At 39.5% G+C, this 18615-nt stretch overlaps 1 protein-coding gene across 1 annotated transcript; it reads left to right on the top strand.

Moving 5' to 3' along the window:
* Positions 1–4617: 4617 nt before the first annotated feature.
* On the top strand, positions 4618–18607 carry LOC120715169 (lutropin-choriogonadotropic hormone receptor-like). The gene is made up of 11 exons (XM_040002017.1): positions 4618–5022; positions 5352–5423; positions 8378–8452; positions 8701–8775; positions 11949–12023; positions 12305–12382; positions 12570–12638; positions 12989–13063; positions 14735–14923; positions 15088–15141; positions 16837–18607. Exons 1-11 carry the CDS (start codon positions 4853–4855, stop codon positions 17984–17986), a joined length of 2082 nt encoding a protein of 693 aa, XP_039857951.1. The 5' UTR covers positions 4618–4852; the 3' UTR covers positions 17987–18607.
* The last annotated feature ends 8 nt before the right edge of the window (positions 18608–18615 follow it).

Below are 18615 nucleotides of genomic sequence, written 5' to 3'. Positions count from 1 at the left end.
GGGCTTCACTGCTGCTTGTGCACGGCTATGTTGCGCCGTTACTCATTGCTATGTATTTTTACATTTTGCTTTATATTGCGTTCTATTGTTTCGTGCTAGCTGCTGCTAAACTGCGTCACTTGTCGATGTCGAGCCATCGTTGTGTTCTTGCACTTTCTTTTTGTTCTCTGGTAACCAGCAGGATGCTGACAGGTCAACAGCCTCCCAACCAAAGATTAAAAAAAAGAGTCATGTCTCTAAAAAAGAGGCCTCAAGCAGCAGTGAGAGAGCAAGCGGTGGCTGCGGCAGACTATGTGATCACGTTTACAATGGCGCTTGAAAAACTGTAAAGCCTGTAGACTTTTCTATATTTCTGCATAAATATGATCTAAGACATCATTGTGGTTTTAATTCCGAGTACAAAGAGAACATGAAACAATAATACTTATCCTTTTTTTATTTATGAAATGTCTGCAAAAGCATGAACTTTTGCTTTCACTGTTTGTGCAGCAATAAGGGCGAATTTAGATTTTCTTCATGGATCAGTATCCTGACATTTTTCTGTAGAATTTGCTGTTAAACAGGTCCAAACAAAGACAATGAAGCTTGCTGTGTGTGTAAGTTCTGTAAAGCTATAATCACTCATCTTCCTGCTTTCCTTGGTGTTTGAGTTGCTAGCCTGATCTTTACATCACATGCACATGACAGCACAGGCTGTCAAACTCAGTTCCCCAATCATTTTCTTACCCAGTTAGCCCTTGTCCGAGTGCTCTTCTGTCCCTCTGCCTTTCAGACTCTCATGCATGTGACCCATTTCCTCCTGGTCAGTTAGACATCTTCAACCAAGTGTTCCCATTAACGACAAACTCTTTCCTTGAAATGAATTCCAAATGATTTTTCCATGTTTAACTACCACCATATTGTTTCACATATGGAATAAGGGTGGCAGATACCTACTCCACCAAAGGGAGTAGCTCTGTATGTTTGATGTGGCAGAATTTTTAACACCAGACGCCCTTCCTGACACAAAGGGATTTGTGTTTCCAGCTGGAATTGAACCAGCAACCCCTGACTTGCCAAGCAAATGTGTAACTCTCAACACCATAGAGACACACACAGATGGGAAAAGGGTCTTCTGTTGAAATGGGTTGTTTCTTTTCTCTAAACAGAGCTGTGCCTATTTAAACTAAAAAAATAAAAAAAAATAAAAAATTCTATTTTGGTCTCATTCACAGCCTTCTGTCTTTTTCGTGTGATATTTAACAAACTGCAAAGGAGCAGCGGTGTTCTTTTTGAAGAGCAGTGGCTTTCTTCTTCCAGCCCTGCCATGTAGACCATTGTTACTCACTGTACTGCTGATGTTGGTTTACATGTCTCCTTTGTTATAATTCCTGCAGAGGTTAGCTGTGGATCTGAATTTCCTCTATTAGTTCAGAATCTGTCTGAATGTGGGTTTTTGGTACGGAAGCTCTTTTTACTTTTTTTCCACCCTGGTGAGTATCAGCAGCTCCTTTGTAGTGCCACAATTCACATCCTCTGACATGTGTTGTGAAGAGCAGGCTTTGATAGAGGCCTGTTGTCCTGCTGTTTAAATTAAAACATGGTGCCCACTCAGACCTGAAAGTCAATTTACCTCGTTTTTTTTTTTACCTCGTTTGCTAAATTGGATGTTCTCTATCGACTTTTCTGACCTGCATTAATATCTGATGAAAAGACGTATTTATGCAGACGTTTTTTTAATTTTTAAAATGGCTCTCCGACTGTTAATTAAACAGTCTATTACAATAATAATGTGTCTGTCCAGTGCAAATCCTTTCATTTGTACATGTCCATGTGGCACACTATGTCTATTATGTGCTTACTAGTGCGGGTACATGAATTTAAATGAGGTAGAGTGTGTCAAATTGTCTTTGTGTGAGTGCATCTACTGTCTGTTGACACTATATTTGTATATATAAAGAAAATTACAGGTTAACAGGGATGGGGCCTGTAGAGACCCAGAGGGCTCGCTCATTATGAGCACATTGCATTCAAATGCAAAAATACTCTATTACATTTATGTCAGTACAGTAAGAAAAATACACTTTGAGAGTAACAGTACTCAGTGTAGGCAGTACTAGAGTAAAAAGTCCAGTGTCCTTACCGCAAAAATATGTAGTATGAACAAATTCAATTAGGCTTTACCAGCATGGTTTCCAAAAAGGATGCGTGCCAGTGTTAGCCTCTCCAGCTATTCTAATAAACCCAATAAAGCAGGCAAAGGTCTGGCCATTAAAGCACAGCTAAAGCCCTGAAAAGCAGCTTTAATCTAACAATTGACTCAGTGTAGCTATTAGAAGACACGCAGCTGCCTATTTGCAAAATTCTCTGTAATTTCTAAATTACGTCTGTACACTTTTTCCAGAAAGTTTCTCCCTGCTGTGTGTGACCTTCTTGGTGTGAAGTGATTCACAGCATGGTGGGTAGCATGAAGATGTGGGCAGATTCAAGTCCACTTGCATAAATTAGTCCAGCTCCCTCCCTGTCATATTTTTTTTCAACAGGGTTAGTGGTGCTTGACCCTGTTCTCAGTCGATAGGCTTGCAGAGAATGCAAGAGTCTTGATAAACAGTGCTGGGCAGTAACCTCTCGAGGGATGTGCATGTGTGAGTGCGGTTTTCACACACAGAAACCGCTGCTGCTCTGCTGACATGGGTCACAGTGGCAGGTTGGAGAAGCAGGATGAGAAAGACGTAACTGGGGTCAGGGTCACTGACAGCAGAGGAGAGTCAGCTAACAGTGTTGGTGACACAAGGGTTTTTGTTTGACACGCTAGCATAAATGGGATTTGGGATAGCTGCTGTGTTATTCTGTGCAAGGTGCTGTAAAAGTCCATTTGTGTAGTAAGAGCTGTAATGCATTTAGCTGTATTTAGTCATTGCATTTAACTCTCCATCTCCCAGGTTGACGTGCCACCCAGTGAAAAGCGTTTACAAAGGGTAAAACAAACAGAAGCATCCTGCTTAAGAAATGATCGATCCTGCAAATGGAGCCTGAGTTTGGACAACCGTGTCATACTTGTTACAGTTTATAACCAACCAAGACAATTTACTATAGAAAACCTCGGGTATCTCATATTTCCTGTTCAGAAGTGTATGAGTCAATATAAAATTACTTAATGCCAAAGTGTGCACAATCACAGCTTGAGCAGAGTTGACTTCCCATCAAATTAGATTTTTGTATTTTTTCCACCCTTCATTATGTGTAAATGAAAGCCAGTGGTCCCGGCACTATTTACAGTTTCACTGAAAGTGTGTTATGTTGCCTTCAAGTAAGTTTGAACATATATTTTTAATTCTCCTCAGATAAATTGCATTCAAGCTCTGTAGCCTTTTTTACTGGGTACATCTCTACAATCGAAGTACATATTAATACAACAGCTCTGCCACATATTCGGTTCCATACCTCTTTATATACACACTCACAGACATTGTGTTGGGTAAACCTTACTAGTACAGGTGCTGGAAACATTCCTCAGAGATTTTGGTCCATATTGACATGCTGGCTCCGCACAGTTGCTGTGGATTTGTTGGCTATACATCCATGATGTGAATCTTCCAATCCCCACCACTTCCCAAAGGTGCTCTGTTGGATTAATATCTGTATAACTGTGGAGGTCATTTCAGTACAGTAAACTCGCTGTCATGTTTGAGAAACCAGTCTGAGATTATTTGAGCTTTGTGAGGAAGTGTGTTACTCTGCTGGAAGCAGCTATTATTAATGTGTACACTGCTGTTGTGACATAGTCAGCAACAATACTCAGGTATGTTTAAATAATGTGCAGTTGGTACTAGTGTATAGATAGATTGTTTGGTTGACTGTTTGGGTCATTAAAATTTGCACTGTGGGATACTTCACAGTTCATCATGCTACTTCTATCAGCAATCACATCATCAATAAACACTAGTAAACTGGTTCCACTACCAGCCATACATGCTCATGCCATACCTTTGTCTTCACGATGTCAGATGACGTGGTTTGGCTCAGATCGTGAGCTGTTTCTCTAATTTTTCATACTTTTGTCTTTCCCATCATTCCTTAGTTTAATTAGTCCAGTTTCCAGAACTACGCTGGCTCCAGGTCGAATCAGTGATTTCCACTTTGTCGTAAACCTTCTGTATTTCTATTCATGAAGGTGTCTGTCTTGTGGACTTTCACAGTGATACACCTGCTTCCTCAATAATGCTCGTTTTCTTATCCATGAAAACACTTCTATGCACACTGAGTGTCTTCTGTGGTCTTTCAGGGCGTTTCATGTTGCTGAGCTGGTCAATACATTCATTCTTTTTAACAATGCACTTCTAAATTTCTTGCTGACTGAGTGAAAAAGAGAGAGAAATCTTTTAATAATATTTTGAGTGAACACAATTTTTTTAATTTTTAAAAGGAAGACGGAGATAAAGAAACCTTTACATTAGCCTGGCTCACAACAGAAAACCCAAACGTCATCGTCCCCGCGCTGTTATAAACGGATTAGTTCGACATGAGTGGCAGCGTGACTTCACCGCATCACTTTTAATGCTAACATTTGTCAGAGCTTTTACGATCCCCCACCCACTAAACGTCACATCTCTGTGGCTGGGGCTGTTAAACACAGTTTCTCCTGTGCTTCACTTTGTTGGCTCTTCCACGCGGACAGTAAGTCGCAATTAAAAGCGCACCTGAAGTGAGCAGTGGATCCTGAAGCTCGCTAAAAGCGCACATTATTTAGCCTTTCTTCCCTTTGTACCAGCATGAAAGTGTGCAGCGCGGTGTTTGATCTTCAGCTGTGAGAAAATTCAGCAGAGTTTATATATATTGCTTAAATCCCGTAGTGAGTAACCCGGTGTCACACATGGCTCTCCGGGCGGTCTGGCTCCTGTTCGCGCTGTCCTGTGTCCTGAATGCGCGCTCCTGCTGCGCTTATACCTGTCCGGCCATCTGCCGGTGCACCGCCGACTCGTTTCAGTGCAGCAATGAGACTCAGCTGGCGTCCCGCACAGGACCAACATCCGTGCTTCGACTGTAAGTAACCCAACTTTATGCTCTAGCGTCCACGCGAGTCTAAAATCACTGTAATCCACCTGCAGAGGGTCTGTGGCGTTTCATGTGACCCCACCAGTGCCATTATACTACTTTATTAACTTTTTTCCTCTTTTTTTGAGACTTATTGGCTCTGACCTCTCACTTACTTGAATATATTCTCCTTACTGTTACTGTAATATTTCTCCAAGGACTTGTTTATAATGGGTGTAATTTTGAAGGATAACCTAAAGAGACAGTTTTGTGTTTTCTCATTTTCTTTTATACTTAGCCATATAAAATGTGGATTTAACTGCCAATGACTTTTGCAGAAGGCTCACTCATCTGCCCTTGAAAAGAGTTCCCTCTCATGCCTTCAAGGAGTTGATCAACATTACAATAATGTAAGTTTTTTTCCCCCTCTCATACAGAGGTATTATAGGTGGGCAAATTTATGTACTTTACTTAATGAAGGACTAGAGCAGTATTAGTTCTACAGGACAATTACATCCATCGTTTTTTTCTTTTTCGTTTTACTTCAAAATTACTCAAATGCTTTTTGCTTGGAAATAAAGATAGAATAATTATGATGTGTTTAATCCTTTGATCATTTCTTTATCAGGTAATCAACAGATGTTGTCATGTTTACTGGGTTAATGGAGGCTAATTTGGAAAGAATTAACATCTTTTTGTTATTTCCTAATATAACTGCTTCACTTTGATCTGTTGTTGTTGAGTTTACTACATGTACCAAACTCATTTAAAAAATCAGCACAAGTAATTACATTCAATTTTCCCATGTAAGTTTTTTCTACATAAATACAATGTAAAATGTGTAATGTATAATTTATTTATAACATTTATTGGAGTATGATCAAATGAAAGTTTACACCAAGCACATTTTCCTTAGAGATTAAATATTTGAATAAATAAACCTTTGATTTTATATGTTTCAGTTACATTTTACTCAAAATTATTGCCTCATGTTTATTGAGAGTGAAAACTTTTGAGGGAAGAAATCAGTCTTTTCAGCAACCTCTAAACTAAAGGGTTCATTCACCACATGCTCATGTCATGTGGTCCCATGCGTATTATCCTAATGTCCTGTTTTCATCAAAGGTAGATGCTTTAATGTAGTACAAAACAGATCCCAGTTTAGTGCACTAAGAACCATGCATCTCTTGTTCGTGTCAAAGTGCATCCATCTACTATTATGCTGTAAAAATTGAATCTGAAAGGGAGGAAAAACCCTTTGATGTATAAAAACAACATAAGAGCAAAAAGTACAGTTTGTATACACAAAGACGATCTGTAGACGATTTTAACATGATCTGTAGAGACAAATCAAAGATAGCTGCTTGGCCAGCGTAAATGTAGACATGTTCTGGCGCTGGTAAAATGTAAAATAAAAATACCCAAAGGAAATAAATTTCCAAGCAACATTTATTTCAGCAATAAATCATGTAAACTTCCCAGACAGAACAAATCAAATATTCTACTAATATCCCAGCTGTAACTTGAAACCTACCTGACCAAAAGTGCAAACAAATGGCACTACAAGTATAGTCACACCCTATTTCAGAAACACTGCAATCACTTCACCTGTGTGCCATGCACTGAAGTGGCACAAACAAACACAAAAAACAATTAAAGAAGAACTCCATCCTCACAAGACACCGTCCCAATCGTTTACATCTAAAAGCCTGCACACCTGGGGGGACTTACAAAAACAAAACTACAACTAAATTTAAAAAGAAGGAGAGCTGGAGACAGTCGATAACAGCTTTAAAACAGAAAAAAGTTATCAATTTGAAAAAAAAATAATGCAATATGTAATAAAAACTGTGTAAAATAAAGCTGTAAAACGTCAACTATACCTACGACACAGATCAGTTTCCTCATGCACAGTAGATCCAGATCTGTATAAATTCAACCATAAAAAGTTGCACCTACAACGCTAAATAATCCAGCTCTAGAAAAAACAACCAAAATCTCTTACCACAAATCATACCCACTCACACCAGAAGGAGTTCATCCACAGGTGACAGCACAGGGTGCCAAGAACTATAAAGGGGGGGTAATGAAATTTGCCAACAACAAAACAAAACAGTACACAACTAACCAAAGAAGTTTTTTATTCTAAAAGAGAACAGCAGGTTCTAACGGGTATACTTACCTTTTCTCCAGAAGAATATTTGTTTGCTGACTGAAAAAGCTCATATATACCACCTTTACTGGTACGATCTGTCGAAGATACTCAAATGTTTATTAAAAATCATTTAACTGGGTTTAACTTGCTTTTTCCTAAAGCTGTGCATATAGGTGGGTATAGAAGAATAGAGGTTCTGATGTCTGCTACAGACGTGGGAATTTATTTCCCATCAGTCGGGGCTCAACTTGATCATATTTACAGCTAGACACTCAGTCTTAAAACCGTAGCATTATCCCGAGTTGTTCACAGACTGAGCTTTATTATTTATTTCACAACAGTCTGATGAGTAAGTAAAAAACATTTTTAGCTGCTAATGAGAGCGCTCAGTGGGTGAGCCGGCTGGTGTTGAGGGCGTTTGACTTTGCTCTGCTGCTCAGGGACAAGCCTTATCGGTCTCAGATACATAAAGTACTCGCATGTGATAGGTTCATGTTCAGTTTAACCTCCATCGCAAAATACTGTAGTCTTCGGTGATAAAATAAATTTGAGACTGAACGAAGTTAGTCGTAAAAGCTGTCAAAACCCGTGTCAAGGTGGAATGACACGAGGACCTGCTCGTCCTTTGTCACCGATGACGCATCCTTGAAATCACAGCACCACTTCATGTAGATGATCATGCGCAGAGGCCTTTTTTTTTCAGAGCTGTAAGCAGTAATTACAACACTATACATAATGCAATCAGGAGAGGGGATAAAAGAAAACAAATAATATGCGGTACAGATGGAGTCCTTTAATTGTTTCTCGACTAGAAATGGAAGCCGAGCGACGTTATTTTAAGAAAAGCGCAGGCTGATTACAGTAGGGCCGCAGAGTAAAACGATGATTGCAAAAGGAAGATGGAGAGCGTCTCGTAAAAGAAGTCAGCCATCAGAAAACAAAGTGTTCAAGGACAAATCGGGAAGACTTGTTGACTTTGTTTGTCTCGGAACGCTTTTGTTTTGTCCTGCTTTTTAAAGATCTTCACTTAGTCTTCCTGGCCTAGATGCATCACTGATGTATTTCTGAAGCTCTTGGTGGTAACTCTGTTTTGCCATCAATCATCTCTGTCCCATTTCTAACGCAACAAGCACTTGTGTCACTTTGCATAACTAAAAATATTGTTAATATGTCGATGGATGTAGAGCCTTTCTTGTGTGTGTGCTACAGTGAGATCTCCCAGAGCGACTGCATCACACATATACAGACACACGCCTTCCTCTCCCTCTACAGCCTGGCACAAATGTAAGTCACACTTTACACTCCACCACATGTCCCATTCAAACACGATGAAAGCAATTACTCATTTGAGCAGCTGGTAAATGATTTGCATTTCCTTTAGGTTTCACGGGATTAGTCTGTCATTATAAAGCGACGTGTTTAATCCTTGACTTTTTGAGCAGCTGACGTATGAATGAGGGTTTTTTTTTTCCATGCTTGTTTGTTGACAGCCACTGACAAGAAAATTGTGATTACTGATATGTTTCCTGTAGCTCAGTGCAGAATATCAACAGCCTGAGATTTATTGAAAAAGGCGCCTTCACTGACCTGCCCAAGCTGGAATATTTGTAAGTCGCTTGATTTTTATGTGCACATTTCATATAAACTTAGCAGGTGGTTAAATATGAACCAGACATGGGATTCATATCATTGCTGAGTTTACCTGTTAAAGTCTGTGCCTGTTTGTGTTGCAGCAAGTGATGCTCCCTCACTGTGTAATACCATAAATGCACAATTAGCAAATGGCTTAATGCTGCAAACTAGGAAGAGAGCCAATGAGATACTATAATGTTACATAAATGTTATTGATAAAAACAATTGTGATTTAGTGAGCAGAGCAACTCACAAAGAGGCAGCAGAATAATGGTGTGTAGCTCTTACTTATTTCATGTTGAAAGTGATACACAAATGTTACCAAGCCTTAATTAGAAGTGACATGGGTGCTAGTTCAGGTGTGAGGACTGTTAAGATTAAGGAAGAGTGCAGTTATCAACAGTATAAATCAAATTAATGCGAATTCACAGATGACTGACTATGAAACCAACAACACCACAGATCCCATACCGAAGAACTTCATATGACTCTACAGTACTGTGAAAAAGTCTCATGCCACCCCTTTTCTTTATATTTTGCTTCCAAGGAGCCAGACTGTCTTGCATTTTTTTAAAGTAGTCTTGAGCAATAGTTCTACAATCATTCAAAATATTTTTTAACCAACAAAGTGATTCCCAAAGTGGCAGGCCTAAAAATATATCTATAGCCAATGAATGGTATTTGAAAGTCGTGTCCTTACAAAATATGAAAAAATTCAGCAAAGCCCAGACAGAGGATCAGAGAAATGCATCTGATCCATCTACTGTTCACTCAAGCCTCATCAGAAATGGTCTTAGTGAAGGAGTGGCTGTTGAGGAGTCATTCATAAAGAAGGAGAAAAGGTTGAGATGTGCCAAATTATGCAAGAACTGGAATGAAAGTCATTTGCAACAGGTCTAATGGAGTGATGCATTCAAATGTGAAATTTCTGGTTCAGATTGTTGTCAGTATGTACATAAGAGGTCTGGAGAGAGATACAACAGCGAGTGTCTACAGCCATCTGTAAAACATGGTGGAGGCTCTGCCATGATTCTGGGCCACATATCAGCCAGTGGTGTTGGAGGGCTTGCCAAAATTGATGGACTTATAAACACAGAAAAGTACCATCTGGAAAGCATTTGATTGGCAACAGTTTGATTTTTGAGCATGACGATAATCCCAAGCACACTGCCAATGCAGTAAAAGCATACCTGAACAGAGAAATACACAGTGGAACAGCATCAGTCAAGATTTGGCCTCCCCGGAGCCCGGACACCAACATGACTGAAGTAGTTTGGGATCACCTTGACAGAAAACAGAACAAAAGACAGCATCCAAAGGAGAGTTTTGAATGTCCTTTTTGAAGACTACTTAAAGAAATTACAAGAAGACAGTTCAGGCTTGAAGAATAAAGGTGGTCATACCCGATACCGACTTTCAAGCTCATTAGAACTGTGCAAACTCTGTTTTTTCCTTACATTCTGTATTTGTATGTTTGCACATGCCTCTACAATTCACTGCACCTAGAAAGAAAACGGGTGGCTCAAGACTTTGCATGGCACTGTACATTTTCTGGGTACTTTAATATAAACTTTATAGAAAGTTGAGACTGTTGAATGTTGAATCCAATGACTTAATGGCCAGGCATTTTTTTTTGTTTTGATTTGGGGAGGGGCTGAACAGCTGCTGGTTAGATTAACACACTCATGTTTGCCTCAGGATGATACTATGTTGTTCCTGTTGCAATTAGCAAAATCATAATGCCTAAATCCATGAGAAAATATCTAATAATGTTCCCTATTGACTGATCCGCACCTTCGTTGCATCCTAATTAGCACATGTTAGCCTCCAAACCAGCTTTGCTAAGATTCTGCACACGGTAAACATTGTACCTGCTAAGCATCCAGCTTGTTTGCATTGTGTATAGGTGCAGCCTTGCATACATGTAGGTAAACACCTACACACAGGTTGAAGGCTCAACCGAAGCAGAATCAACATTTGCACAACAAATAAGAAAAAAAATAATTCACTTGACCGACTGCAGACTCCTACAGAAGCACATTCACATTCACTCCTACAGGATCACAGAACAAACTAAAATAGGTTGCACAAAAAAAACAATATGTTGTGTTAACGCTGAAAATAATTCTACTGTAGACCAATTTAAAAAGTTGTGTTTCAAGGAAGGCAGGAAGAAAAGTTTGATCTTTGTTCAGTCCCGATGACTTCCAAGCAGCAGTCAGATGATTGTTTTGTTTGTCATGGTGGGTGACCGGGCTTCTGAGACATAATCCAAATATTACTGTCCGAACAGGCAACTGCAAGTCCTGTGTAAGTGCTGGCAGGTTGATAAACACAGGACTGAATTTGTATCCAGATCAGACTATTTACTGTGACAGGAAAATATTGTTATTCACAAGGCAGCACAGGATATAGAATATAAAGCTTTTCTAGCAGTATAGTGGGAAACTACACAAGCTTTGTTTGTCACTTCCTGCGTAAATTTCAATTTATTGAGGCTATAAGCTAGGAGAGGTTGGGAGGGTAGAAAATGTTGCTGCTGTCAGTGAGAAACAGAATTATGGCTAAGAGGTGAACAAGACACTAAAATCCACTATTGACTAGGGAAGAAAATAATAGATTTGCAAAATTCAGTTTTGAGTCTTTCACTTCAACTTCTTCAATTTTATGAAATCATTTTGGGGGGGGGGGGTCCCCTTAATTGCAAATACTTCTCTTTGTAAGTCTGAGCATAATACAGCTGCACTGATATTAGAGAATTTGTCTATATTGTTCATACATCCCTACTTTGTAATTTTGGGTTTTTTATGATTGTGACACTCTCTTGTTACCTACAAACCACCATTATACTTGTGTTTTTTTAATCTTGAAGCTCTCATGACCTCTATTATGCTTTGCTATTACTATTCTATCCAATATAAGGTCACTCTGGAGATATTTTTCATTTATTTGGCATTCACTGCCGCAAATTAAATGCGAGGAAACTTGTCAAAGGTCATGGACAGAAAGTGATATGTTTTCTAGAAGAGTCTTCTGAAATGTTGCAACTCTTCCTCCCTCCCACCCTGTCTTTTTTTTTTTTTTTTTTGCTTTGAAGATTTCCTCTTATCTGCTCACGATCATCTGTCTCTGCTGTTTGTCATCACAGGAGCATCTCTAACACGGGCATTGCACACTTCCCAGACTTCACAACCATCTCTTCCCTGTCGCCAAATATTATCCTGTAAGTAATCCTGTTTAAAGAAATAGTGTGTTTCCAAACTGGATTAGCGTCTTTCTGCATGCTGCAAAACCGCAGGTGCTTCACGTCATTAGCTCTGTTTGTTCTGTTTTACTTTTATTCCGTCGATATCGCGATGCCACCAACCCTGTAACAAATCCTTCAACTCTGTCACACTTCATCATACTGCTCTCTTTTTTCTTCTTCTTCTATGAATATACATATTTTTTTTCCTGATAATTAAACCCAACAGCCTGAGTGAGCGTTATCTTCTCTGTGTGCAGAGACATGACAGACAACATGGAGATTGACATCATTCCTGCCAATTCCTTCCAGGGTATCACAGAGGAGTATGTTGACATGTGAGTAAGGGAACTAAAGTCCTTTTTTTCCCCACATCAAAGCTAAAAGGAACTATTTGTTACTATTCTCTAGGAATGTTTCTTGATGCATATTTATAAGTCTCTGAAATTTCATGTTCATTTATCTGACCTTGGTGATTGGTGCTTCTGACAGCTAAATAAATTCAAAACGTTGTGTCCTTGACAGGAACCTGGTTAGAAATGGCTTCAAGGAAATAAAATCGCACGCATTCAATGGGACAAAGCTCAACACGCTGTAAGCATTTTGATCATCAATATTTAAACAAACAAAAACACCTGAGCTTGACAATACGCTGTTGGGGAGTGCAACGTTTAGATTGAGGCCTTTCCTTCCCCCCCCACAAATCATGAAAACTGAATGTACCAGTGAACAAACACAATGTAAGACTAAACAAAGATTACATTCCCTTGTTTTCTTTGTCCCAGTAATGCTGAATGTTGTTGTTGATGAGATATGCGCAGGCACCCTTAATATAAACCCAATGCTCATCACTGTCAGTGTGAAGCTGAACAAACAAAAAGTTGTGTTTCGGAAAGTTTTCGCTCAGTGTTGTGTGCATTATACTGTTTCTTTGTCTTTTGTAGAGTTTTGAGAGACAACTGGTATCTCCGTAACATTCAAGAAGATGCCTTTGAAGGAGCCACAGGTCCAACTGTTCTGTAAGTAATTTGAGTTCATGAAACTCCCCACAAGTGGATTGGTAGTGACAGTTCCACACAAATTTATCTCCATAGACTGCAGCTCATCTCAGCCTGAAAGTGTCTTTCAGTGCATTGTTTTGATGTCTTGTTTTAATATATCAATTCAGCTTTATTTATATGGTGCCCAATCACAACAATAGTCGCTTTATATTGTTGGGTAAAGACCCTACTGTACTTTAATAGAAAGAAAACTCCAAGAATCAGACAACCCCCTATTAGCAAGCACTTGGTGACAGTGGGAAGGAAAAACTCATTGTTAACAGGAAGAAAGCTTCAGCAGAACCAGGCTCAGGGAGGGGCAGTCAACTGTTTCAGCTGTTTGGGGTAAGCCAAGGAAGACAAAAGACAGGGTCACTTGATCCAGTCCTTACTATGTGAAAACTAAGCCCTAATCTTGAAAGCAGAGGGGGCGTCTGTCTCCCAAATCCAAACTGGGAGATGGTTTCACAGAAGAGGGCCCTGAAAGCTGAAGGCTCTGCCTCCCATTCTAGCAGTCAGGGAGAAGCGCTCTGTTCGAGTGACATAGTGCTATGACATCTTTAAAAATAAAACACAATATTAAGATCACCACTTTTACTTTATTTTCAGTCATTTTTTTTTCTTTTTTTAAGACATGATTAAGCAGAGAAGTAGCAATTTAGCATGCAATCCATTTATGTTTAATGTTGCTATTCATCATTACATGGCTGAATTGATGTATTTTATACACTGTTTTGCAGTTTAAGCTGCAAGTTGCAACTGGATGTACAACAATCATGTGCAAAGAAGTCCCCTCTCCCTGTGGAAAATACTGAAATTGCATAAAAACCTCAAAAATTGCACTTGAGTTAGTGTATTTACTTTTCTATGCTGTGTTCAATCAACAGAATTAAAGAGAGTTAAAGTGATTATATTTCAGCTAGGTCACAAAGCGAGATTGATATTCATAACAGTGCTTATTTTATTGTATAAACATTAGGGTAGTGACAGTCTGTCTGTGTAAACAACCAACAAGGCAGGCAGGACTGCTGAATACTGATTAGCAAGCAAATAGCTCAATCTGCGGTGCATGCAGCTTGCAAGGTCTCTGATTGCAACCAACTCTGTGGTTGACGTTTAAAAAAAAGAACTTTCTTTTGAGTAATTTTTGGATCTTTTGGGTTCTATAGATGTAATAAATATTTGGGTAAAGGTAATGCAGTCAAATGAATGATGGGAAGGAGATCCTGAATGTCTTTTTGCTAAAGATAAAAATGTATTCAGACAGTAATTGCAACCTCTATTCTCATATAAAGTTGCTTTCTCGTGAAAGCGCATCTCTTCAGAGGCAGCATGATTTACTCGTTGGCTGATAAATATGAAAATGAATTAGGGCTTTGTTGCCACAGTCTCCAGAACTCTGTGAACACCTGTGGATGATTCAGTGAATTTGCCAGAAAGCATGTCTTCCACTGTCTACATCAACAAACTGCTTCTCTTGGATCGAGTTGCTTTGTAGCCCTCGGCAGAGTTTAAATGACCCATGAAAGACAATGAGACAGACGAAAGCTTTTCTAGTGCCTGCAAGTAGTTCAATGAATTTTAATCATAGTTGTTTTACTAATCATCGTTGAAATGTATGTCTGCATTCTCTCCGTGTTTGCCTTTCAGGGATGTTTCCTCCACGGCTCTGAGGTCTCTCCCCCCTAATGGATTGAGGCAGGTTAAATTTCTGAAAGCCAGCCATGCCTATGCTCTAAAGAGCCTCCCTCCACTGGAAAGTCTAGCTGAACTGCTGGAAGCGGAGCTCACGTACCCGAGCCACTGCTGCGCCTTCCACACATGGCGGCGGAAACAAAGGTAACCGACAGATGCTCCCAGAGATTCAACAAATCCATTCACATCTGCATAAACAGTCGAAAGCTCTGTCCAGTGAATACAGATCATCAGTAGGTGGATCATTTGCACTTGAGTTTGTTGATATTTTGAGGGGTTTAACCATTTTATTCCTTTCTCTTCTTTAGGGAAAGTGCCTTAAAGAACTTGACAAAGTTTTGTGATCTGATGAATACAGAAATGTAAGTTTTTTTTCCCTAGTCACTTGGAGACTTTCTATTTTGTGTCTTAAACCTTGATCTTACTGGTTGCTACACATTTTGTATGTGAAGATGCTCCCTTAATATACCAGCAGCCCAATTAAGCCAGTGTGCTTTATTTTTTAAAAACAGTCCAAGTCTGGGAAGAAGAACAACAGCAACAGCTTGCTTCGGTTCTCCCAGAAATGTCCCCATTATACAGTTGGTGGTCAGAGGTTTACAGGCACTCATCATGGGTGAATACAGCATAGAATAGAATAAAATAGAATAATAGCCCTTTATTGTCATTGTACAACAAAATTTTGTTTTTTTTGTTTTGTTCTTTTTGTTTTTAGAATAGAATATGATGGCTGTTTTGGACTTTTAATTATTTCTTTCAACTGTTCCTTTTCCAAGGTTAAATGATTCTACAGCATACATATTTAATGACTTAAAAAATAATAATTTGGTGCACAAGTTTGAGCATTTGAGAAAATCCAAAATAAATTAAAAAAGGGTCAAAAGTATGTATACACAGGCTCAATACATAAATACTCCCACCTAAATCTTTAAACAAGTGTTGCCGATTGTTTTACAATGTCTTTTAACCTGACGAGGCTAATTAACTTATTGTTAGTAATCATGATCGACTCCAACTGGTCATTTTTCTTTGCCAGCATAAAAATAATTTGGATAGCACTCAATAGATTGACCAATACTGAGAACAAAGGGAATGTCCTAAGAATTTCCCTTTGTTCTAAGTTCATTAGTTCAAACTATTGTACGTAAATACAAGTTATTCAGATGTGTCAATGTTTTGCCGAAGTCTGGAAGAAAATCCAAAATGTCACTCTCAAATGAAAGGAAATTGATTAGGATGTTCAGAAACAACTCAGAAACCAACAAGGCTCAGGCCGACCATGAACTTGAAACTCCGGAAACAGTGGGAAAAACACTGGAACACCAGTGTCACTCTCCACAATCAAGCAAGTTTCACATCACCACAAACACAGAGTGTGTCGAACAAGAGAAAAAAAAAAAAAAAAAAAGAAAAAAAAAAAAAATCAGCACTTTCAAGGTTGGCTGAAATTTGTAGCCAAATGCCTTCTAGACAGGTTTGTAATCAGATGGGACCATCTGTCCACAATGACAAGACGTATGTTTGGAGTACTAAAGGTGAAAGTTTCAAACCTAAAAACACCGCAGTAACTGTCAAACATGGTGATGGTAGCATCACACTCTGGAGCCATTCAGCATCCCTTCAAATCAACAGCTAGATGGTTGAAACATGGACAGAATTGGGTATCCCAACAGGACAACAATCCCAAACGCACATCAAAACAGGTTTTTGAATCGATAAAACAGGCTAACGATACGTTTCTGAAATGGCATTTCCAAAGCCCTGACCACAGCCCTATTGAAAATATGTGGACTATGCTTAAAAGACAGACAGCTATTATTTCAGGTGTATGTATATACTCTGGGTGGATTAGAGAAAATCCTAAATAGATTCAAACCTGTCATTAAAGATGTATGCTGTTCAATCATTCCACTCTGGCAAAATTACCATGATATTCACACCCACGATGAGTGTATGTAAACTTCTGATCCCAACTGTACCACACGTATTGTCTCTAAGCACATTTATGTCTGTTATTCTAGGATTTTGATGCTAATTTTAACATGTGTATTCTTCAGAGATCCGACTGCTGATGACACGAGTCTTATCAATGACATCAACTTTCAGTATCCAGACCTGGAATTTGACTGTCTTAGCAACCCTTTTGTCAAATGCTCCCCAAAGGCAGATGCTTTTAATCCTTGCGAGGACCTACTGGGCTTTTCCTTCCTGCGCTGTCTCACCTGGATCATTACGGTTTTCGCTGTGGCCGGTAACCTGGCTGTTTTGGTCATCCTGCTAATTGGCCACCATAAGCTCACAGTCTCCAGATTTCTCATGTGTAATCTGGCCTTTGCCGACCTGTGCATGGGGCTTTATCTCATCCTAATTGCCTTCATGGACTACCATTCCCGTCATGAGTACTACAATCATGCCACAGACTGGCAGACCGGTCCTGGATGTGGCATAGCAGGGTTTCTGACTGTGTTTGCCAGCGAGCTATCGGTATACACGTTGACTGTGATTAGTCTTGAACGCTGGCATACCATTACCAATGCCATGCATGTCAACAAGAGGCTGCGCATGCATCATGTCACAGCCATAATGGTAGGAGGCTGGGCTTTCTCTCTGCTGGTTGCCCTGCTCCCTCTTGTGGGGGTCAGTAGTTACAGCAAAGTGAGCATCTGTCTGCCCATGGATATCGACACACTCGGTGCTCAGGTTTATGTGGTGGCTGTGCTCATTCTCAATGTTGTTGCTTTCCTGGTGGTTTGTTACTGTTACATAGGCATATATCTCAGTGTTCACAACCCAGAGCACTCCACCCGGCGTGGAGACACCAAGATTGCCAAGCGCATGGCTGTGCTCATTTTCACTGACTTTCTCTGCATGGCACCGATCTCTTTCTTCGCTATCTCTGCAGCCCTGCATATGCCCCTCATAACTGTGTCTCACTCGAAAATCCTGCTCATTCTCTTCTATCCTATCAACTCCCTCTGCAATCCTTTCTTGTACACCATCTTCACACAAGCTTTCAGGAAAGACGTGTGTCTGCTGCTGAGTCGCTGTGGCTGCTGCAATTCCCACGCTGACTTCTACAGGTCACAGACTCTGGGTTCACACCTGACTTGTACCCAGAAAATGCCCAAAAGAGAACCTCACTCACTCGGCTTTTATGCCTATCACATCAAGATGAAGGGCTGCTTTCTAAATAAGGGAACCACATGACCAACCACATACACAACTGCGTAATGCACTGAAAGGCAACACCTGCCGCCTTACTAAAAATGTAGCATTTCTTCATAATGTAGATCTCATGAAAAGATTGTCAGTTGTGTGCATGGCAAGCGTCAGATCAAATTTGATCGTGTTTAGTTTGCAAACTAAAAACTGCATCAGACAAACATAACAGGTGCTGCGGCCTTCATTTCTGCAAATGTATTATGGTACATTAAAGAAGACAGATTGAGCACGGATGGCAAAATAAGCTAATTTATTTTTATTAAAGCTACTCTATATTTAATTATATTAAAAATTAAAAATATTTATTGTTTGCTTTCTATAAGACTGAGGTTTCAAGTTATTAGAAAGTAATTAAATGAAGACTGATTTTGTCAGAGATGAGTTTTGGTGCCACCTTTTGGTTTGTTGTACTCAGGACAGATTTGGATTGGAAAGTTAAAAGACTGCACACATGCAGGAGCAACTCAGTTGAACCTAGAGCCAAGACCAAATAAATGGTACTTATATTTAACCTCCTAAGACCCGAACTCTTCCACTGCATGCATTTTTAATTTCTCTTTGATATTTGGGCATATTTGGACCTGATGAATGTAAAAACAAAAGAATTACCAGAT

This window comes from Simochromis diagramma, unplaced genomic scaffold, assembly GCF_900408965.1.
Source record: "Simochromis diagramma unplaced genomic scaffold, fSimDia1.1 OVJJ01000421.1, whole genome shotgun sequence".
Lineage (NCBI taxonomy): Eukaryota > Metazoa > Chordata > Actinopteri > Cichliformes > Cichlidae > Simochromis > Simochromis diagramma.
The sequence above is the reverse complement of the archived record's forward strand: the minus strand, read 5'-3'. Positions and strand labels throughout refer to the sequence as shown.

Coding starts and splice junctions, on each gene's coding strand:
- LOC120715169 (XM_040002017.1), top strand. CDS start 4,853: ATGGCTCTCCGGGCGGTCTGGCTCCTGTTCGCGCTGTCCTGTGTCCTG. Junction 12,024..12,304: donor CTGTCGCCAAATATTATCCT/GTAAGTAATCCT, acceptor CTCTGTGTGCAG/AGACATGACAGACAACATGG. Junction 15,142..16,836: donor GATCTGATGAATACAGAAAT/GTAAGTTTTTTT, acceptor TGTATTCTTCAG/AGATCCGACTGCTGATGACA.